Source organism: Rhinolophus sinicus, chromosome X, assembly GCF_036562045.2.
Source record: "Rhinolophus sinicus isolate RSC01 chromosome X, ASM3656204v1, whole genome shotgun sequence".
NCBI lineage: Eukaryota > Metazoa > Chordata > Mammalia > Chiroptera > Rhinolophidae > Rhinolophus > Rhinolophus sinicus.
In genome coordinates this window covers 6,298,148-6,321,572 of record NC_133768.1, presented here as the reverse complement: position 1 = coordinate 6,321,572, position 23,425 = coordinate 6,298,148, and the positions used below count along the sequence as shown (strand labels likewise).

The following is a 23,425-nucleotide window of genomic DNA, read 5'->3' as shown; positions in this document are numbered from 1 at the left end:
ACACCAGCCACTTCTGGGGCAGGCTGTCCCTGCCTTGCTTAATTATAACTTCTAGTATTTTCCGTCTGACTTGATTGACAGCCAGCCGCCTCCTAAGTGTATCTATGTCCCCTGGTCCTGCGTTCCAGACGTGCTACGTCTCTTCCTCAGAGGTTTCTGCACGCTTCACACTTACTCACAGGTGCCCACAACACTTCAACGGAAGCTGAGGTCCCCAAGAGGTCACCTTTGCCTCTTTGCACACCCTCTGTTTGGGACAATGGCAGAGCCACACGAGGGTGTGTTTAGAAGGGTCTTCATAGAGCAGAGGAACCAAAGCATTTTCCATTCTGGGCCCATAAACACATTGTCAGTTTCAGAGATACAAAGTATATTACAATGCTGTCCTAAGGAAATTGTTTTCCCTACACTGGGAAGAGAGAACTTCCAAAACACAGGAAAACACTTGCATTAATTTTTTTTTCCGTTTGCACGGATGAGGGCCAATATTAATAAAGAAAGAGATCCGAATTTTTTTTCAATTGAAACCTGTGTGTGTGTGTGTGTGTGTGTGTGTGTGTGTGTGTGTGTGTCTATGGCAGTTACTTTGTAATCCATAAAAAAAACTTATTTAATATTAAACATATAAAAATATATTCTAAACACTTGCTTACTATTCCTAAACCTTAATGGAAAGCCAATAACAGAAATACAATTTAAAACTTTTTTGAATGAAAATGCAAGAGATGTGAGATGTGACGTCTCACACACACACACACACATATACACACGCACACACATACCTCACGTACACGTACATGCGTGCAGGGGTACGAGCTCGGGGACTATTGATTTCCTTGCGATCTGGGGACAGTTACGTAAGCTTTCCGTCTCAGCCTCGTTTTTCTGTTCTGTATAATTGGGGCAGTAATTATATTCCTGTTGCTGTCAGCTGGACCCAGTGCAACATAAAGAAAATCATTTTAACTCTGTCACTCAGTAGCACCTTCTGCAAATATTAGATACAATAGTTATTCCTAGGAAAACAGGGTTCTTTGGGCAGTAACCCGGTCTACTCTGGCGTCTGTGGCTTGCCCGTGAAAAATCGAGGTGATGATAGGACAGGTCTTTCTGTCTTGTCACACTTTTTTGCAGCTTTTTCAGATTCCCCTTATAGCTCGCCCCAGGGCACATCTGACTAGCCTGCAGGCGCTGTCTCGTAGTGACTGACACTGTTTGGGTGCTGTTTTGAGCTACGAAATGCCCACATAGCCACCATGACCTAATGGCTGGCTCCCTTGGAAAGCAGACGGACCTGAGCGTGCACGGAAGGGGGTGAAAGGGCAAGCCGGCTGTCATTTCACAGAAGCAAAGAAAGGTCTCACGTGTAAGAGAAATGTGTCCCATCTCCAGCCAGGAGGTCCGAGCATGACTCTGCCATTTAGCAGGGACAACTCTGCACAACCCTGTTCTCTGACCTTGGCCCAGAAGCCATCTCTCCCGGCCTTGGTTTCGGTGCCTGAAATGGGGGTGTAAAGATGTCCTGACTTCTTCCCAGGATAGCAGGGTGCAAGGCGGGGAGCACCTTGGTGTCTTGTAGGTCCCAGAGGACTTTGAGAGCATGAGGGCTGTCATTTCCTTTTGTCTGCAGGGCTCTGGTTCTACCCCTGGTTATTTGGGTGCCTGTATGTCATGGGATCACTGCCCTCACAGGAAATGTGTTGACTGCCAAGTTCATACCTGCCTTGCCCTGTGGATGCTGGGCCCCTAGGTTTTGTTCTGCTTTGGTGAGGAATCTTCCGGCCGATGTGGGAATAACAGCTGTGCAGTAGGGCCAGTTTCTGTCACTGTTTCTAGCACCAGTCGGCATGTGGCTAGTTTCTAAGGGACGGAGAGCAAGGTGTGCTCTGGGGAACTGAATAAACACCTCTCTGCTGCCACCGAAATGGTGCGTGAGACAAATACATCAGAGGGACGCTGAGAAGGTACAAACCTAAGACACCACCACATTGCAAGGGGATCTCAATACCGGCGTGGACAGTCGCCGTAACGCGCTGTGTGGACCAACCAGCGGCCACGGGAACGTGTCATGGATGCTGTGTCAGTTATGTCACCCTAGCCTATTTCCATGTCCTTTCCTGTTGTTCCCCGACATGCCCCCCTGAGTGACCAAGCCCATGTCACCGTTTCCTCCCCAGCGTTCCCTCAGGAATCAGGGCCTCCCTTTTCCTCCCCGACTAGCCCACAGGAAATGTGTTTGCCGTCGTTTTGGGTCCCGATTCACGTGCCGTGTGTGGGATGCGGACGTGACAAGTGGCCTTGTCTCCCAGGTGAGGATACTGTGGAAAGCAGCATGTTTCCGGAACCTGATCAGCACGCTTTCACCCTGTGTCTGCCCAGCTGCCCTCGCCTGGGACCTGGAGCTTGGTGCTTTGGGAATGGATCAGAAATATCTGCCTGTTCTGGTTGTCAGAGGGTTTATTTCTTTTAGGGCTGAGCTGGGCAAGACTTAGGCTTTTGGTCCTGGGGGAGGGTGGGCTGAGGAGGGGCAGGGCTGGGGCAGGGCCTTCACAGACGCACTCTACATCTTGGGAAAGCATTTACCTGCCACTCCAAGAACGCCCCAAGGATACATTTCCATTAGGAAGGTGAAGGGAGGGTTCCACAAACGTCCCTTCATGCTCTCAAACAGTGCCCATGGTCTTAAAAATGGGTGTCCCCTCCTCATCTTCCTCGTCCTCACACACTGGCTCCTGGAGACATGCTGCAAAATCACTTGTCTCACCCCTAATTTTAACCAGAGGAGAAAAAAAAAAAACAAAGAAAAAGAAAAACCACACACGCACACCAACCCTAGTCAACCCCAAATCATACAGCCTTACCCCCCGTGAATTCTTCACGATTCCAGGGGCCAAGGAGTCTCGCTTTTTCAGTTTTCAGAGATGGAAAAAAAAAGGGGAGAGGAACGAAAGGACGTGAATGGCACACAGCAGAGCCTGGCATGAACAGAGGCAGGCGAGCCGGGACCCAAACATCCCCGCCTGCCCTGATTAGAGAACCAGGGCATTCCAGCTGTCTGCAGACACACACCTTGGCAACCTATTTAAACTGGGTGTTTTTCCACACAGGTTCTTTGCATGGGGTGCCCAGAGGGAGGCATTTTTCTTGCTAACACGATTCCATCTAAGTCACAAACTTGCTTGGCACACTTGGTGGAAAGCAAAGCTTGATTCTGGTCGCAAGGGTCCCTCTTCTCTGGGGTAGGGGCCAGGGGACCTGGGAGGAAGCCCCTTTCCCTAAGCTTTTGCACCTCTTGGGGCGTCTGAGAGTCAGACCGAGGAGGTTGCACCAGCCTTCAGACCTGTTTTCAATTGCTCGCAGAGCTGTCCCTTTGGGGTGGATGGCACTCACTCGCAAAGCCTTGCAGGGGTTGCAGGAGGGGGGAACCTCCACGACGGGTCCTCACGCCCGCAGGCAAGGACCTGGGGACAGGGCATCGCGCCTCAGGCACCCGGGAGCTTGTTCCCACCCGACCTCGGGCCGCTGCGCAGGTGGTGACCCAAGGCGGGAGCGCCTGGCGCCCTGGTACCCAAGGCGCCTGGCGGGACTGGCGGGGAGCGGCCCAGCAGGCCGGCTCCCAGCCCTCTGCACACCCACCTGCCGCCGCCCGCCACGTCCTGCGCCCTCGTGGGGGAGCCCAGGGCGCAGCGCCCACCCCGGGGACGGTCCAGTGCCCGGATCCTGCGCCCTCCGCGAAGTTGTGGCTCCGCACCCTCGCCCCGCAGGGCGGCCTCAGGAGCGCACTCACCCGCTCTCCCGTCCGTCCCTGAAGGTCACGGCCAGGTGGCGGCGGCGGGCGCGCGGCGGGGCCCGGGGCGGGGGGCGCCGGCGGGTCGCGCAGCCCCCATGCCCGGCGCGGGGCGCCCTCAGCGCGGCGGCCCCCGGGGCTCGCGGCGCTCAGATGCCGTGGTCGCAATCCACATCGCGGCAGATGTACCAGAGGATCACGTACAGGATGAGGAGGATGGCGAAGATGAAGAGAGCCACGAGGATGGCCTTGGTCACCGGCGAGATGAGCGACTGCATGGCCCCGGGGCGCGCGGGCGGGCGGGGGCGCGCGGGGCGCGGGGCGCGGCGCTCACGACCCCGAGCGCGCCTGGAACCCCGCGCCGGCCCCGCGCCGCATCCGCAGTGCTCCGTGCCGGGGACGGGCGCCCGCGCTCGGCCTGCGCTTACCGGGCCCTGCGGCCGCGGGGCTTGGCGCGCGGCGCGGGGGCGCGGGCGGCGGGCGGGCGGGGCGCCGGCCATGGGCGAGACGCGGGCGCGGGCGGGCAGCGAGCAGGCGGCGCGCCCGGCAAGTCCCCGCAAACTTGGGCGGCGGCGACACGGCGGGCGCGCGGTGACAGGTGGAAGCCCGGCCCCGCGGGGCGCAGCGCGCAGCCGTCCGCGGGCGACGGGGGGCGCGGGGCGCGGGAGGGGCTTCGGAGCAGCGGGGTGGGGAGCGGAGGGGACTCCCTCCGCAGACTGGGCGGGGGAGGGAGCAGAGAGGGGGACGGCGCGCCCCCTGCGTCCCCCGCGTGACCCCTCCCGCCTGTCTGCTCTCCTAGCCCCACGCGCCATCCCCGCTTTGGATGTCTCCTCATCTCTCTCTCTCTCTCTCTCTCTCTCTCTCTCTCTCTCTCTCTCGAATGCCCTCTTCCCCACCCACCGCCCAGTGTTAGGCGTCCCCTTTCTTCAGTGTTTCGGGGCCCCCACCCCCCACCCCCGCTGGTGCTCTGCGGTTTAATGACAGGGATGGAGGGGGGGGTGATGGAGAGAGGCAGCCCCTTCCTCGTCTGTCCTGGGTGCAGTTGAGCTGGGGATGGTGCTGCGCAGTGCATCCCCCCCACACCTGGCCGAATGTGGGTGCGAGGGCAACGCGGCCAAGGCAGGGGAAGGTGCAGACACAGAGTGCCCAGAGTCAGGGCTTACGTACGGGGAGGGGGGCACAGTTCTGTGATCAACAGATGGAGAGCCCAGTGGGGTTCACCCCCGGAATAGGGACCCCGGCTCTGCCCCGCATTACAGGAAGCCCCTCCCCCACACGCACACATGTCTCCCACCTTCCCTGGCTGGGCCATGTGGACGAGGGGATGGATTTTGCAGCCCCCTTCTGCCCCCACACACCTTTCCTTTGGGCTGGGCCCTGTTTGGGGCTGACGGCTGAGGGGACTCTAGCAGGACCTCCAGGAAAACAGAGAAGGTGGAAGGAATCCCCAAAAGCTTGTGCCCTGGACCTGGGGACAGGGGTGGTGTGCACCAGCTGAGATACAGTACCCAGGAAGGACTGAGCTGGGGAACATGCCAGAAGCAGAACGACCCCACCCCCACATACCCCGAGTTCAGGCCCAGTAGCTGTGCTGGTTACCTCCAAGACCAGTGACCCGGGAGGTCCGCCAGGCCTGACTGAGGGAAATTCTCATGTGTGCACCGTGGGAGACCCCACCTCTGATTCCCCAGCGCCTCAGGAGGCAGGAGCAGCCAGGGCCGGAGAGACCCTGTGCTCCCCTGTGGGACCTTCAGAGGCTGGCACAGAGAAGGCAGGACCTGACCCAGGTGGAAACAGCGTCCCCTCAGACCACAGCGCAGTGACGATGCAGGGAGGTCCCAGGGCCAGTCTGGTCCCTGATCAGGAAGGGGAGATACAATCAGTCAGCACAGCCACTGGCCACCGGGCTGCCCCATCCCAGCCGCTGCTCCCCCACCCTCCATAGCATAGGCTGGAGGGAGGGTACTGCCTTCCCATGGGGTGGGGTGCGGACAAAGAGGGGCCTGCACTTCAAGAGCTCCCAGTGGGCAGGAGGGCAGCTGCCATGCTGTCCTATGAGTCTCTTCTCTGTGAAAGGGGTAGGGGCTGTGGTCAGTTCCGGGGTCTGAAGAAAGATCCTTGCAGGTGCGATGACCCAGCCCAGAGAGTGGGACAGACAGGACATGCAGTCAGGGGGCTTTGCAGTGCCACTAGGGGGCGGGGGAAGGACACCGAGTACACACACACACACACACACACACACACACACAGAGTTTCATTTCTCCAGGGTAGGCCAAGGAGGGCGGCCAGAGTCTCTGACATTGTTCATCAAATGTAATTGTGTCCTCCACATCCACCACAGCCCCACAATGGACCTCAGAGCGAGAAACAGCAGCATCCAGGTGTGAAGGTCCAGGCAGGCGTCAGACAAAAGGCGCCGCAGTTCCCTGCTCACCAGACAGAACCGGATTTTTAATGCCCGAAGACGAACTCAGTGCACAGACCATTTCCCAGAGCACCGTGGTCAGCTCTGGTGCGTTCTGGAGGGTCGCCGTCGGTGAACGTGCTGGGTGAGTGTTTAGTTCAGTGGAATGCCCGGAGTTGCCTTGGGATGAAGGAGAAAGTGATGGATAGAACAGGGCATGAGGGGGCAGTTAAGTAATTAAATGCAATAGATAGGAGGGACTACAGTTAACCTTAGCCACTGTCCCCTGCTTAAAACTCAGTGCCCAGGCCTGGATGTGGTTACCGTGACATAACATCCCCCGTTGCCCACACCCTCAAGTTCACCTGAAACACTCTCTCACCTGGAGGCCCGCTCTGCAGAAGTTTGGTTATTCTTGGCCCTGCTGTGAAACCCTGCAGTTGGGAACGCATGCTTCATTCATTCCCTTCTGCTCCCCAGTCCCGCAGGAGGAAAACGCTGCTGTCCCTGGAGGGAATTACTTCAGAATCAGGTAAACAACTGGTTTCTAAATCAAGGCATGCAAGCTCCTTATTAAAGATTTCTCTTTCTATGGGTGCCTTGACCTTGGGAGTCGGTGAGCCGCAGGCTTCGGGACAAGGGTGGGAATCGGTGGATCCTCTCTGAGTGATCAGGGCTTCCCCTTTTTAACCTGTGTACCTTTGACCGAAGCCTTCTTTCCTCTTGAAGTATGTAAAGCAACCTGAAAATCCAGGTCCGACCCCGCGGGTCCTTGGAATTTTAGAAAATCAGCGTAGGTACGTGGCAGTGCTATCATTTAGCTTTGGCACTGTTTTGCCAAACAAGAGGTCACGACCCATCAGGAGATCGTGAAGTCGGCCGGCAGGCAGCAATGAGCATTTCTAAAAATCCAGTGTGTGTTAAAACCCTGGCAGGTGCTACATGCCACGAGGCTACGGATTGCACGAAGGAGCTGTTGTTTCTTTGAATGTACGTGCACACACACACGTACATGCTCACTGGTGGTGTACACGTTATGTCAGCAGGGTTGGAAGAGCAGACTGTGAAGCTGAACCACTGATGGGTGCAGACATGAAGGGGCCGGGGAGAGCCAGCCCACTCCCCATAGTTTGGATGGAAAGGAAGGGATAAATTTCTTGATCAAGCAAAGTGATCAAAGGACGGCTTTCAGTGAGAGAAGATGCCTGGTGAGCAGAGATGGTTGGTTTTCATTTTAGCTCCCAGTAGCATTTAGACACTCATGGATGAGGAGATGTGTGGGCTTGGGTGGGGCAGGCAGGCAAGAAAGGGGGAGGGGTCCCCCAATGACCAGAGTGTCCTGTGTGACTAAGAGAAGCGGGGAAAAGATTCCCTCATTTCTGATTGTCTGTCTGAGCAAGCGTTGGCCGTGGGCCAAGACAGATTGGTGTGGACCCCAGGTGAACTGCTGTCTCTAGGTTGGTTTATTGAAGAAATGTGTGTCTTTTCCTGAATGCACTAATGTCTTTAGAGAAAGTTGGGATAGGTCCAGCGTTTTATATAGAAGATTGAACCTCTTTCTGGACAGATTTTGGACATTGTCTTTCTCTGGCTTGACTTGATTGCCTAATGTAAGCCAATAATAATTGTTTGTGCCTCTGCTTCACTTTGAATGAAATATATGTATGTAAACACATATACATATACAAGGTCAAGCTCCTATGGAGTGAGGTGCATCTTGCTGCCTCGTCCCCAGGACCTCCATGATGTGTCACCTGACATAAAGCTCGCTGAAACTTGGTCAGCTGTTCCGGTTCCAGGATTCCAAAATTCATTTTCATATAACTCCATTTGTTAACTGTCCATTTGCTCTCAGAACCTATGACTGGTTAGTGTGTATTTAAGTGTGCATGTGTGTTGGAGCACTGAAACTATGGTTATTTTCCCTTCTTGATGGATTTTTGTGAGATAGTGATGATGGTGATGATGGTGGTGATGGTGGTGATGGTGATGATGGTGGTGATGGTGGTGATGGTGATGATGGTGATGATGGTGATGATGGTGATGGTGATGATGGTGGTGATGGTGGTGATGATGGTGGTGATGGTGATGATGGTGGTGATGGTGGTGATGGTGATGGTGATGATGGTGGTGATGGTGATGGTGGTGATGGTGATGGTGATGGTGATGGTGGTGATGGTGATGATGGTGCTGATGGTGATGATGGTGGTGATGGTGATGATGGTGGTGATGGTGATGGTGGTGGTGATGGTGGTGATGCTGATGGTGATGGTGATGATGGTGATGATGGTGGTGATGGTGATGGTGATGGTGGTGATGGTGATGGTGGTGGTGCTGATGGTGCTGATGGTGCTGATGGTGATGGTGATAGTGATGATTGTGGTGATGGTGATGGTGATGGTGGTGATGGTGATGGTGATGGTGATGATGATGGTGGTGATGGTGATGGTGGTGGTGGTGATGGTGCTGATGGTGCTGATGGTGATGGTGATAGTGATGATTGTGGTGATGGTGATGGTGATGGTGGTGATGTGCGGTGATGGTGATGATGGTGGTGATTAAGAATATGACAGTGGTTGTGATGATTGGTTAGATTAAGTCTACATGTTGACTTAAGCGGAAACAAACTTGCTAATTTAGGCAAAAAATAAAGGAAGTGATAAAGCCAAAAGAAGCTAATGGACTGAAAACGGATGCTTTCATAATAGCAGGCTGTCACCTTGAGGTTCAGAGAGCATTTTGACCTCTTGGCTCATGGTTCCTGCTTTTTTTAGTCTTTCAGCTGTGTTACCTTGAGGATATGCCCTTTTGTTATTTGTTGAAATCAAAGTTGATATGGGGCGGTCCAGGGGAAAAGAGCTAAGGTTTTACGAACACATTCTTAATACATTTAAACTCATATTTCAGGTTTACCGCATTTTCATCTGCAAACTGAAACATTGAGCCTGGAGAGACTTGCATGGAAAGGGAAGCAGATATAGTCCAGGTGCCTTTTAAAATGGGATCGTTTTATAAGAAAACCTCCCTCGAATTTTTGAGGTAACTGGTGTGTTCCAAAAGAGAGGTGCGTTAAGCTCGGTGAACTGGAAAGGTACAGATGAGTCAGCAGGGCCCATGACACATTCAGACTTCAGCCAGTTTTTCTTCTAGTTTATTCCTTCCACTGTGGGTTAGTGACACAACGATAGAAAATACAGAAAAGGGAACATTTTTCTTGTAAAGTACCAGACAGGGGATCCATCCACCATGGCTTCAGGCTTACGAACGTACCCAGACAGATGTGGGCAAACTCTCACAGCGTTACTTCTGTGACAGTGGTCCTAGGACAATTATTGTATATTCTAGATGGTCTACATCGCTTTGTCTTTATTTTAAATTTTGTTTTCATTTGGTCCATGGGGTAGGAGTATGGCAAATCCAGACATCAAAAACGCTGGGGCAAATGAACCATGTTGACCGTGCATTCTAGTTTAAGATTTTTAAATTTTGAAATTAAGTTGACATCCCGTTTTCAACGTTCAATTAAGAGCCATGGGCTGTGGTTTGGAAGTAGCAGGTTCTTTCAACGCATACCTCAAATAAGTTTTTTCACATTGCGAAGGATGGATTATCACCAATTTCTCTACCCCACATTTGGAATCTAGAAAACACGTTGGACAATTTGACTAAAACTGTAAGACGTGCTGTTGTCATTCGACTTAGTCATCAGAGCATCCAGTAGACGCCAAGTCTTAGAAGTCACGCTTTCTAAAACAATTTTTGTAAGGTATCTGTAATAAGGCATTGTATTCCGTTCATCAGAATACCCTTCGTGTAATGCACAATCTGTTAGAATTTGCATTCAGGTCTGTGGCTTCTCCACTGACATTTGAAATGCTCCTCCATGATGAGAGGTCAAGAACCCACTTGCATTCATATTTCAGAGCATTGCCCTTGGCCTACAGGTGGGTCCTTTAAAAACTGATGGTGTGTTTCTGAGTCAGAGGGAGAGAGGAGAGGAGCTAGATTAGTCTAGGAGGCATCATGTTACTTTCTACAATGACCATGTAGGGTGGTTCTGCAACATACTGAAAATCAGGGGGTGCCCTGCAACATTAGAACACTGTGACACACTAGCCCTGGGACAGCTTGTGTCCAAATGCTGAGTTGTAAGCGGGAGGTGAAAGGTGCCCCCTTTTGTGACAGGCTCACTACCCACTACGCCCTTCCAAAGAGATGGGAAATCCCGATGAACAAAGAGGAAGCCCTGGGTTACTCAACTGGATATTTCACAGGCAAATTCGCAGTTCAGACTTTGACACATTTTTCTTCTACTTTATTCCAGCAACTATGGGTTGGCGACACAACTAACGATAAGATGTGGGAATCCTATTCCTTGATGTAGGAATGCCCTTGGGGTCAACATCGGTGAACCCCAGGCTGAATGCAAGGTAAGGTGGGAGCGTCCCAGTAGGAGAGAACGTGGGGCCTGGGGATTTGGGGGGGGGGGTACGGACAATATGGGTTAGTCCATTACCCTTTCACGCTGTTTCAAGTATTAAAATATTTTACGTACAGCCAATCCCTTTGAGGGAGGCATTATGGTGTCCCCTTTTCAAGTGAGCCAGCTGGGGGCAGTGAGACCAAGTGGGGTTTGAACCCCGAAATTATTTGGCGGACAATTAATTGTGAACAGAATTATGTTCTCTTTGTAAAAGTGTGCAAGATATGGGTCTAACAGAGGGGTGATTTTTCAAACCTCCCCTCTGTTGAACACAAAAATCTGCATTTCCAAGTATAGAGGTGGGTTTGGGTGGTCACACGGGGCATCAGAAAACTCGTTATTCCAAAGTTTTTTTTGTTTGTTTGTTTTTTGTTTTAATCTCCATTATGCACAACATCAAATCTCAATTCTTGAATCATCCCCATATTTGCACGATGTCCGCCTCACGCAGTTTTCGTCTGGCTGGACAGCGTGGTTTCCTCCGGGGATGGGAAAGGCCCTGGGAAGACGCTCCTGCAGGGTTGTCACGCGTGTGTTTGGACCTGACGACGCTCCCCGTTAGGGTTCTGCCCCCAGCAGGTCGCAGCCAGGGTGGGGGGCGTCCCGGTCGCGGGCGGCCGCGTTGAGCCGGGTTTCCCTTGTGTGAGCGCGCCCCCTACCGGCCCCAAGGGCGCAGCGCCACCTGCTCGGTGGGTTTCAACCCCGCCCCCCCCAGGTGGGGCACAGCTGCCTACCCCGCCCCCCCCAGGTGGGGCACAGCTGCCTCCCCCGCCCATGGGATGCTTTGCACAGGGGCCCCCCCGTCGTCCCTCGTTCTGAGAAGGGTGCGCAAAAGGACGCATCCCCCTTGTTCCGGTGGGTTCAGGCTTTTAGAAGTAAACTTTGTGATAATGTGCTGGGTTCTGAAGGGGAAGGAAAGTCAGGTAAAGAGACAGGGAGAGGGACAGCCAGCTCTCTCAGTGCTGGCGACTTAGCACCAGGAAAAGGCAGCAGGAATTGGTTTGCACAGTCTGCTGGCTGTGCCGTCCACGGCCAGGGAGGCTGGGTCCCCAGTGGGGACAGGCATTCCTACATCCCCAGGATGTCTTGGGAGGCTGGCAGCCCGTGGATGGGGTGGAGGCGGGCGTGGGGAAGACACTGAAGCTCTGTGTGCAGACGGGTGGATCATTTTGCAAGTTCCCTGAGAAATGGAGCACGACCCAAATTGTTATGGGACTCTGGGGAGAAGGGGAGAGGGAACCACGGAAGCCAAGACGACATTCCTAGAGACTAGGAATCAGGTTGGTCTCCTTCAATGGAAATAAAAAATGGTCCTGGTAGGTAAGAGTCTGGGAATTCCTCCAAAGATACACCTTGGGCTTATTGTACGACCCAGCCGTTCCACTCCCAGGTGTGTGTCCCAGAGAAACGAAAACACGTGTCCACTCACAAACGTGTGTACTCAACGTTCACAGCCACCCCAAAGTGGAAACACCCCAAATGTCGATTGGCAGACTAACAGATAAAGGAGCATTTTACACACACAAGGGCTCCTAATACGTTCCTAATACGTGAAAGTGAAGGAAGCTATTCGTATGGGGGTTTTGATTCCCTTCTCTTCAGGTTGTCACAAAGGGCAGGGTTTCCTTCTCGTTTAAAGCTGAGGCGTACTCCATTGAGGGTGGAGACCACCTTTTCTTTACCCACTCATCCATTGGCCATACTAAGAGGGTTCGCGTGTGGCTTGGGTTTTAAGCATCTTTCGTAAGATTCTACGATTAGTCTTGGTTTTTCTAGACTTTGTCTAAACCAAGTCACGCGTCCAGGTCTGTGTGTGTTCTTTGGATGATGCACCAGCCCCCATTGCACAGTATGAAAAAGAACCATGTTCCCAGGGGCAGACAGTGGACCTCATTTGCGGGCAACTTCACGGCTGCTGAGACTCCCTCGCCTTTCAGGTGAGACACAGTTAACGACATGGCCCAGAGGGCACCGTGCATCCCCTCCTGGTGGGACAGGCGAAGAGGATGGAGTTAAAGTCCATCTGGCCCTGGACACATGGAAGAAGCTCTGAATCCTTCCTGTTCATCCTGACCGTGCCAGTGAGAACCCTGAAGACCGGGAAAGCCAAGTGGCTTGTCCAGGGTCTGCATCTGCTTGCCCACGACGTAGCACCTGGGTGTTTCAACTCTCCGTGCTGACGTTGGGCAAAGGACCAGTTATTCCCAGAGCTTGTTCTTTGTCGCCTCCCGACAGCAGCATAGCCTCTCGCCTCTGTCACTTGTGAGGGAAATGGTTTCCGTGTCATGAGGGTTTCCCTCGGGTGTGTAGCATCAGTCATTCTGGAATATTCTTTGGTAGAAAGCACCAGCAGGGATGCCAGTAGGCACACAACATCCCCCATCGGTTGTAAACCCACCTTTCCTCACATGCTTTCCTCTCTTTGCTGCATTCTTTGGCTGTCATCAGGACGGACCACAGATAGCATTTATTTGGGTGGCTGATTTATTTTGAGCTCTTTGTCTTCAGCTGGGCACAGAAGGCTTAAAATGTCAGGCAGGTGAGCTGGGGGGCAGAGGTCAGTGCATCTTTCTCTCTCTCTCTCTCTCTCTCTCTCTCTCTCTCTCTCTGTGTGTGTGTGTGTGTCCAGCCTACTACAAATCCATCCTGTCGATGGGTTTAGACAGAATTAAGAGGCTCAGCCACCACAAGCAGGATTAACCAAGTGTTCCCTAGGATGGGGGTTATGAGGCAGCTCACATTTTATCGTATCTGGTCCATTCAGATGAGCAAGGCACTCCCCCTGGGACAGCAATTCCAGCTCCACGCTAAAGAGCCTCCATTTACTGTTGTTATTTATTTTTATTTTTTTGACAATGCCAGTGGAAGCCAGCCAAAAAAGGTGGAGTTGTCAACTACACACCTTCAGAGTCGGTCATTTTCTCAGCAACGTTTCCATCCAAAGGTAGTCGGCCGCATGCCAAGCATGTCCCTTACCAGCAGATGTCCTTATTCTATGGCTGTAGAAGGTAGTGAGCTGCCCTCCCTTTTCCCCCAGTTTATTCAAACGTTTTCAGAAGGTAAATCTCTGCATGACCATGGCTTTGAATATTTAATTAATCCGTGCTCCCAAAGACGGACAGAATTTTCTCCTCGGAAGTAACATAAAAAAGGAAAGCTGATCTGTCATGCATTTATGCTTCTTGTAAGCATGTCCCCAGGGGCAAGAGATGTTCTCTTTTATATTAAAAAAACAACAACATAAACTCTTGACTTTTCATTAGCCCCTAAAAATATTGTGGTGATTTCCATTCTATGAAAAATGCCCACTTTTGAGAGGCACTGGCTGGGGAGCGGAGAGGGGGACAGTGGCTTAGCTTGCCTCCAGCCAGAATGCCTGGCTATCGATTACATTTTGTTTTTAAATTATTCAACTAAGTTATGAACCAAAATGTAAAATTCATATTCAGTGTCAAGTTCAGGACAGTTGCGTGTTGCAACTGGCTCAGTCTTCGCTACCAGTGAAAGATGCAATAGGACACCCCTCCAGGGTGACCTCACAGGACTTCTTCATTCTATCACCGTAGACTTAAATGTTGGCTTTGAATCTTCAGGGATAAAGAAGTATGCAGACATGGGACAAAAGGGCACCCACTCACTGAAGGGATCTAAAAATCTCCTTGTAAGCAAGTGTTGTTGCTCTCTCCCGTCTCAACCACAAGAACATTCTTCTTCCCTCTGGTCCTTATTCTCTGAGACACTTTGTCCTGTAAACAACTCTGCCTGTCTTTCACCATTGGGTCTTCAGAACCTCTTTCCTTTTCTTTTTTTTTTTTTTCCTCTTTCCTTTTCTGATAGCCTTCTGGTGGGAACAACTTGAGATTTGCTCCCAGAGAATGTGTGTATTAATGTCATGTCTGTTATTTGTGGTCAAGAAATTAACAAATGGAGATAGATGGTTAGATAGATGGATGGATGGAATGGATGGATGGATGGATGGATGGATGGATGATGGATGGATGGATGGATGGATGGATGGTGGATGGATGGATGGATGGATGGATGGATGGATGGATGATGGATGGATGGATGGATGGATGGATGATGGATGGATGGATGGATGGATGGATGGATGGATGATGGATGGATGGATGGATGGATGATGGATGGATGGATGATGGATGGATGGATGGATGGATGATGGATGGATGGATGGATGGATGGATGGATGGATGGATGGAAGAATGGATGGATGGATGGATGGATGGATGGATGGATGGATGATGGATGGATGGATGGATGATGGATGGATGGATGGATGATGGATGGATGGATGGATGGATGGATGATGGATGGATGGATGGATGATGGATGATGGATGGATGGATGGATGGATGGATGGATGGATGATGGATGGATACATAGATGGATGATAGATATGTATATAGATAAAAAGTGGGTAAAACTGAAAGAAAGTGTGGATCTCAGGTGCCAGTGGAATTAAATGGAAATCGTTGCGAAGATGCTTTTTGGTTGTACATGTTTAAAAATTCAAATGACTGGGCTAATAATACCCGCACCGTAAGAAAAAGCGGACGGTGTTGAAAACATATATATTTCTCATGTCCTATTCAAGGCTATTGGAATGACCAACACTTTTGAGAATTCTGTGATTTCTGTGACATTCCGTACACAAGTCAGTGAAGACGTTGATTTCTGCTGTGCGTGTGTCCGGAGGTAAACCAGGATGCAGCCTGAGGCGAAGATGGTGGACCTCGGCAGAACACCCCTTTGGGGACACACTGGGAGGAAGGAAGCAGCATTCCCCCAGGAAGAGCCCAGACCCAAAGGCCAGTTGTCCAAGACTCAAGAGCTGGACCACCTCCTCCCGTGGGGAGGGTTCCTGCTGTCCCTTATGACTCATCGGCTTCCTACATCGTGCTCAGAGAAGAAGGATGGTGTGTACCACTCACAAGGAACCTTGAGTACCAGGGCTTTACGTAGATGGTGGCATTGAATCCCACCTGAACGCGATGAGATGGTCACAAACACATCCCTTGCCCTGCTTCCTTTCGAGGGCTACATTTATGGTATTGTTTATTGTTTACAGGGACATAGATGTTACAGCAGTATGGAAATATTAATATGCAGAACCAGGTAACCTGGGGGAAACACAGGATAGCATGATGATAACAGACTGGTGTGGTCACCCTACTGGAATTCAGGCAGATATAAAGTGAGATGTCCTGGACCCCCACATGGGTGGGTGATGCACGGCCTCTCGTTTGCAGTTTGCATCTTTTTTTTATTTATTTCTTTTTTCTTTTTTTTTTTCTTTTTTTTTTTTTTTTTTTCATTTGCATCTTTGAGCTGGATTGTCTGCCTGGGATCTGGGGTCACTCTGGAGAGCAGAGGTGAATGTGGAAACACGTGTCCACAGACATTAGTGTTTTTTCTTTCTTCTTCACGATTCTCCATCCAAATCCCTTTAATGATATGTACCTGCTAGTACTTTGGGGTCCGTTCTAAACGGGGAAAAAAAGTCCTTTATATTAGATGCAAATGGCAGGACTCATTCTGTGTTCCTGTGTGTGTGTGTGTGTGTGTGTGTGTTCTTGGCTAAGGTTGTTCTAACTGGCATGTCACTGTGAGGCTGGACATTGGGTTGAATGTCACCACCGCCCAAGGTGGTGGTCCCTGTGACTCGGGCAGGGATCACGTCTGTGGCTGATGTGCAGAAGAGAGGGGGGATTAATAAGTCACTGTCCCCATGTGCTGCTAATTGTGTTGACAATTGACCACCAAATCATTTTATTGTAAGGCTTTTTTTTTTTTTAATCAGCTGAAGAAGGAATTTTTTTTTGATAGTATCCTGTGGCTGAAATGGGACCCATCCGATTTTTTCGTTTATAAACACGTAGAGCAAATAATCACATTTGGGAAGGGGAATGAGTCAAACATCTCAATTTCTAGAAGGAAGATATACCACGGCCGGCCGGCTGATGGGATGCATTTCCCAGACCGTCAGCCTGTTTGCCTCATAATCACAGTGAACTGTGAGAAACATGCCCGTGTTGCTTTGGCTGCTAGATTTGCATATAATACCCATTTCTGGGTAAGGTGCAGGGGGTCCCTGTCGATCATGGAAGATGCTAACCTCATCCTAACTCCACCCTAATTTGCGATGTCATTTTCCCTTTGTCATACCTTTCTCGTGAATGTAAGCATTTTTTTTTTCTTTGCACTTTTTCAGAAACCCACATCCCCTTCTGGAATAAGGGAAGGCTATGCAAAGTCTGATGTGCTTCCTTTTGTTATGTGACATGACACCAAACATCAAACCCCGCTGTGAAGGAACCACACGCCCTCCCAGCTGCTTCTGCAAAGACTCTGGGGCTCCTGAGCTCAAAGGGAGACACATCAGAAGTGACAGTTGACACATAACGTAACCAGAATGCCCCAGGTGGCCTGCGCCCAGGCGTTCTGTGCTTTTATAAGAAACAAGAGGAGCGTCCAGCCACAGAACAGCTGGGAGGGACAGCAGGGCAGGGCTCACGTTAGCTCCCAGGTCCGGGGTAGGCTCTGCTGCTTGAATGATGCTTGCAAATCTGAGAGTGATTTTGCAGACTCACCTCAGCGTGGTGGCTGTGGTGACTCCCAGCTCTGCATGCTGCATGGAATCCCCCTGGGAGCTTGAAAAACACCAAAGCTGGGTCGTCCCCCTCCTCTGAGATTCTGATGTAATTGGGGCAGCGTCTTTATCCTCAGGGGTGGGACGTGTCAACTTTGGGGATGAAACTCTGATTATAATCAGTGCCCTGTGCCGACTGGCTCTGGGCTGAGTTGCCATGCAGGACCATAACGACTCCATACTGATTAATGACAGGGTCCGGATGTATCTTGTTTCATTATTAAGCTGGCAAGGAGCCTATATGCACACTGCTCATGGGTCATGGACAAACATCCTTGAAAGTGGAGGGAGCCTTGGCAGACAGTGGGGAGGTGAAGACAGGTGAGCGGAGGAAGTGAGGGGCTTGCTTTCCTGTTGCTGCTGTAACAATAGCCAACACTGAAGACAAATGTATTACCTGACATTTCTGGAGGTCCAAACTCTGAAATGGGGTTCCCTAGCTTACAAGCACGGTGTCGGCAGGGCCACGTGCTCTGCAGAATTGCTGGAGAAGAATCCAATCCGTGCCTTTTCCACCTTCTAGAAGCCACCCACATCTGTTGGCTCGTGGTCCCTTCCTCCATCTTCAAAGTGCTTCATTCGGCCTTCTGCTTCTATCAGTATGTATCCTTTTGCTGTGATCTCCCTTTGAAAAGGACCCCTGTGATTTGTTCGCGATTGCATGAAAAAACCCAGGCTCGTGTCCCCGTTTCAAGATCCTTAACTTAATTTATCCTATCTGCAAAGCCCCCCCCCTTTATCATTGGGGGGTAGGAAGAAACTTTCCCCTGCTACGTTGGTTCTTCTGGCTGGTCTAGTAATCAAACTGACAGGAGACAGAGCCAGAAGAGGAAAATCACCAAATTGAATTGCATACATACGTATGGGAACTCCACATGCACGCGGGAGTCAAACACCTCCCAGACACGAGAGGTCCAGAGATGTAAAGGGAAAGTGTGGTATATATGACATTCGGAGCTAAAGAGGAGTAAGGCCATTTCAGGATGATTAAAAAAAAAAAAAAAAGCAGATGGTCAGTAATTAGAAGTTTGCCCTGCTGCAGTGATAGGTCAAAAATGTTATTTCTGGTGATAACGTTTATTATGGGCAAGGCCCCTAATTTAAATTCTTTTTTTTTTTAAAGAGATTACTTTTTTTTTTTTTAATTGTATTGGAGAACAGCGTGTTTCTCCAGGGTCCATCAGCTCCAAGTTGTTGTCCTTCAATCTAGTTGTGGAGGGCGCAGCTCAGCTCCAAGTCCAGTCTCCCCACCTCAAGATGCTTAACTTAATCCCGTCTGCAAATTCCCCCTTTGTCGTCATGGGAGGTGACACCTTCGTAGGCTGCAGGGATGCAGACGTGGGCCTCTTTGGGGACCACTCTTTAGACCACCGCATGGGGTCTGAACAGTTGATGGGATCCAGATCTTGGCCAAGACGCTGTGCCCTGTAGGTCTGGGTCCACATGAATGAAGCTGCTGAAACAGGTGGTGCAGGAAGGTGGTGTTGGCACCAGGGGTCCGTGGAGAGATTTGGGGGAGGCGCACTGCCAGCCTCCAACCGAGAGAGGGCGCCATCTACATTCAAAGGGACAGCTACCGGCCTGTCTGCGCTGGGACCACGTGTAAGCAATTCCCCCTGATGGAGAAATGACACCTCAGGGAGACGGGTGGCAACTCACCGGGGGCCTCGCAAATCTGACTGTGTTTTCTCCTTTTACTGAGTTCTTTCGTTGTTGTTTTTTTTCTTTTTTTCCTGTTTTTTTTTTTCTTTTTTCTTTTTTTTTCTTTTTTCTTTTTTTCCTTTTTTTTTCTTTTTTTCGTTTTTTTTTCCCCCCAGTTGTCTGCAATGAGCACAGACTAGCTGCACGATGGGAACGTGAACTCTGCACTCACACGTTCCAGGGAAGGATGGTGGCCCCGCGGACACGAGTGGACCCAGAATTGAAAAGCACCGACACAGACGCGTGGGGAGAAGGCATGTGCCCAGCGGGCAGGACCGTGGGAAAGACCAAGCATTGGAATGACTTTTGGAAAAATGTCCTGCAGTCAGCTGTGCGGGGGCGGGTTCCCACTCAGAGGAGGGCGCCTGCTCGGCATTGCTGGACAAGTGTCCTAGTGTCGGGAAGTGGCCGCTGCCGGCAGGGCGAAGAGGATGGAATGGGTGACGGAAGGCATTTGTGGGGTGGGAGCTCCTGCAAACGGTCCCAACAGAAGAACCCAAGCTCATCTGGGGGCACAGGTCTTGTTGCCCTTTCACTGCCATGTGTGGGGGGGCTCTCTTTGCTTCTCACGGGGTGGCCCGAGACATGACCCCCACAAGGAGGGGTCTGGGTCTTGAGTGTCTCTTAGAAGCTGGGCGTTTGGCCCTCAGCACCACGAACAGCTGATTTCTGGAGTGGCCGGTGGGGAAGCTGAGCTGGCAACCAATGATTGAAGCACTGGAGAGTTGGGGGGCTGGGGACCCCTTTTTCCTGCCCCAGTAGATTGCATTTCCACGTCCTGGCGTGTTGCAGCTGTCTTCCCTGGTGAGCAATAGGGTGCATTTGTGTCTGGGGTGTCTCCCCACCATGCCCACGTCAGAAGAGAACGTGGAACAGACAAGTCAGCTGTTTTGGGGCAGGGCATGTGTTGTTCATCCTCACGGCACCCACAGTTGAAAGTAGCAGAATGAGAGCAGTGAGATCAATGGTGGAAAGCGGGTTCCTGTAGAGATGGTTGCAGACATGGTGTCCTCATTCCCGGATTCGTGTACTATTCTGCCTTGTGACTTCAGCTGGGGTGGGTGCACCCTTTGTTGACCTGATTGTAGAAAAGGGATAAAACAGCCAATGCCAGCTGTGGGGTCTCCCTTGTTACGTAAGAAAACGGCCCTTCCAGTAGTCTGGGTCTCAGATTAGCAAAATCTGTGCAACCAGCAAGAAACATCAATTTGACCATCTGCCACCCAACGTTTTGAGTTCTCACCCTACGACAAAAAAGAAAAAGAAAAAGAAAAACTGTATTTGGCTTTCTACACCCTCAGATCCACAGGACCAGCGTGCTGAGAAACTTTTAAGGCCCAACATACCCCTGAGATGGTTACAGTCTTTTTAAAGGGAAGGAGACAGGGAAGAGATGGGGAAATTAGACCCCTCCTGCATCGCTGGTAGGAAGGAAGGAGGCCTCCCCGCTGTGGAACACAGAATTCCCCTGGAATCCCGTACTCCCGCTCGGAGGCGCGTATACCCAAAGGAATTGAAAACACGTTTTCAAAGAAAAACTTATCTCTGAAGGTTTATGGCAGCACTATTCACAAAGGCCCAAAGTTGCCAGGTGGGGACAACCCTGGCCCGAGGGGACCACAGTCTGGGGGACACACAGAGGGGCAGTCGTGATGAGGACAGAGCTGTGTACGTGGTCAAAGTCTGAGTCACAGACTCATCCGTATCACAGCTGATGGCTCCCCTACACGTCTCGGTGCTTTGGCTCTTGTTCACATGTCCGTCTGGGGTATTGCCTGGATGACAGCAAGGCCATTATGCAAATACTGAAGGAATGCGTGTGCATTTCATTGGCAAATGTTCCTCAGATCGTTTTCAGCAGAGAACAATCCACAGATGTTCCTTCTGCGTGGCTACCCTGGAGTCATTTGTGTTTCTGATGCAACTGGAGGCTGGAGATGGCCCTCCCCCACCCCTGTCTGCACCCTGTCATCCATTGTGTGTCCATCTGCCCTTTGGGGTGCACACAAGAGATCTCTAGCAGGAGCAAAATCCAGCTGGGGATTGTGCCCACGTCTCACCACCCGTGGGCACAAAGCACTTCCTGCAGAAAGACCATACGAGCCCTGGTGACTGACGATGGCTGTCCAGGTCTGCGACTCTCTTCCAGCTCTGCTTCTGTCTCTGAGGCATAAAATGACAGAGTCATTCCACACCGGACTCAGGGCAGGAAGGTCCGAAATGCACCCATTGTCTGAGCTATTCTCCTCCAGGTGCATCCCTTCCAACCTCCTGTCCCCAGACATGACAAGGTCTGCCCTCAACTCAGGGATTAATCCCGACAGAAAGATGGGAGAGGACTCTCCCTTGCAATTTCACGTTCCTCACCTCTGCTGTCACTCAGGGTCTGACCGGTGGGTCAGAATGCATCTCACAGCACTTCTGTCTTTCTCTTACTGGGCTTGGGAGGTCGTGCTCATTGCACTGGTGTGTTTGGACACCCCAAAAGGTCTGGGAGTAAAATTCAGGGGGGTCTGTAAACACGGGTGGGATAAAAATGTACACCTGTATTTTCACTGGCTTGGAACAGAAGTTTTCAAGCTTTCCCTTAAGGACACAGGTGATCACCGCAGGAGTGTTGCCTGTGGAATTTTCACCCGTGGTCAGTACAAGGATTTTCATGTCACTGCACTGGAGTTGCAGGAATCCTAAACTATCTGTTATGGTCACTGTGAGGACAGAGGGCTTGTCATGGTGGCCCTCAATCTTCTGTTTTGAGATTTGGGTCTCTGGTATAATTTGATTTCACAAGTGTCGTTTAGCTTGGGACTTTTTGAAAGCTCTCTTTTGTTTGTCTCTTAATGATTCTGCTCCCTATACATTTACTATGCAGTTTCGATGGTTCTGCTTAGTTGGGCCCAGTGCTAGCCCAGTGCCTTGGGAGGGGTTTTGCATCTGCATGGGATCCACTCTCCTAGCTCCAACTTACATCTACATAACACGTGCAGAGGTTGTGATAACCAGCCTAACCAGCCTTCTCCCGCCCCCAAAGCAATTTCCATCCTGGTTAGAAAATATAACAGGAGACCAACGGTAGTTTCCAGCAGACTGCCCTGCTGAGTCTCCTTTGACTCTGATAAGTCTTCCTCCTATATTTCTACCTGACTCGTGAATGCTTTCACGGCCCCGCAAGCAAGCGAGCAAACGAGCAATCACAACATCAGTAGCCCTGCCTCCAGAGCCCTTAATTTAATGGCTATCTAATGCATAGCTGGCGGGGGCACGGAGGCCACACCGAGCGCCCTCTGTCAAACCAGAAAGCTGTGTCGTCATTGTGGGCATTTCACCACCTTTCTGCAAGTTCTTGGATCCCCCTAAAGCCCATGGGGCTTGACACGTTTTTCTGACGACACACACCCGGCCTTGAGAAATGGGGTGTCCTGACTGTTGGGGTGCTCTGTCTGCAAACCCACCCATCAAAACACTGTAGGCCAGCACGCTGGAGTTTTCAGAGGACTGACAATATTGGGCCCACGCTTTCCAGATGCGCTGGATGAAATCCATGAATGAAAGTAGGACAAGGCCTTTTTTTTTTTTCCCCAGATGTGGCATTCTTTCCTCAATAAGGTCCTTAAGATCCTGGTAAGAAAAGCCCATTAGGATATTTGTGTTCACGTTGCAGTCCTTCCTTCCTATTTCACGTTGTAAGATAGTCCGTATTTTCCAGCTCGTGTTAACCATAAGTGTACTTTCATTGACAATTTGAAACATGTTGGTGGGTGCTGTAAAATGCACAGGGGGCGTGAGTGACGTGGGGTGTGTGTGTGTGTGTGTGATGGTAAACTCCAACGTTGTGGCTTTTACAGGCAGACACACATTCTATTTTCTTCCCCCCAGTTCCCCTTATCTCTGTCTCTGTGTTGTGTCTTTTAAAATGCCCATTGCCCATTGCGATGGCAAACAGCTTTCAAAATACAAATTCGCTGCCAGACCTAAAACTTTCAGTTCCGTCATTGGTTTTCTTTTGTTTGTTTTTAAACCTACAACGCAGCAGATCTTAGGAATTTCCCGCCCCTCATTCTTTGAGGCTAAAACAGCCAGCTTTAGATATCAGCAGTTCTCCATGGAGACAGCAAAACAAAACAGACGCGACTGCCGGTGAAAACCGGTGAGCTGAGCCACTAGCCACACGGCGGGTGGCAGAGGGCTCCCCTCCTCCCGCCGGGGGAGACATCCTGGGGCATTTTTATTTTTTTCCTGCGTTCACTGTAAATTCATTGCCCCACCGGTTTGTTTTCCAGTTGGTGGTAAAGCCAAGCAACAAAGCAGGGCAGAGTTGGCCTCATGTTCACTCTAAGAGGGTGCTCCCTCCGTGCCAACAAATAAATGTTATTTTGCACC

At 51.0% G+C, this 23,425-nt stretch overlaps 1 protein-coding gene and 1 long non-coding RNA gene across 6 annotated transcripts in view; one reads left to right on the top strand and one right to left on the bottom strand.

The window, feature by feature from the left end:
* Positions 1–4,639, bottom strand: part of LOC141569621 (uncharacterized) — an 11,641-nt gene extending 7,002 nt beyond the window's left edge. The window contains exon 1 of the mRNA XM_074323640.1: positions 3,788–4,639. Coding sequence (XP_074179741.1) covers positions 3,937–4,599 — 663 coding nt within the window. The 5' untranslated portion in view covers positions 4,600–4,639 and the 3' untranslated portion in view covers positions 3,788–3,936. The remainder of the gene's footprint in view (positions 1–3,787) is intronic.
* LOC109438153 (uncharacterized) lies at positions 3,184–23,425 on the top strand. 5 transcript variants are annotated; one of them, XR_012493315.1, is made up of 7 exons: positions 3,184–3,239; positions 6,129–6,336; positions 6,493–6,723; positions 9,099–9,230; positions 10,516–10,621; positions 16,907–17,943; positions 19,162–23,425. It is a non-coding gene; the product is annotated as an uncharacterized LOC109438153 (long non-coding RNA). The 5 variants fall into 5 exon arrangements; XR_012493318.1 differs by lacking the exon at positions 3,184–3,239 and having other exon boundaries at positions 4,639–6,336; positions 16,907–17,665; positions 17,785–17,943; XR_012493314.1 differs by lacking the exon at positions 3,184–3,239 and having other exon boundaries at positions 4,639–6,336; positions 6,680–6,723.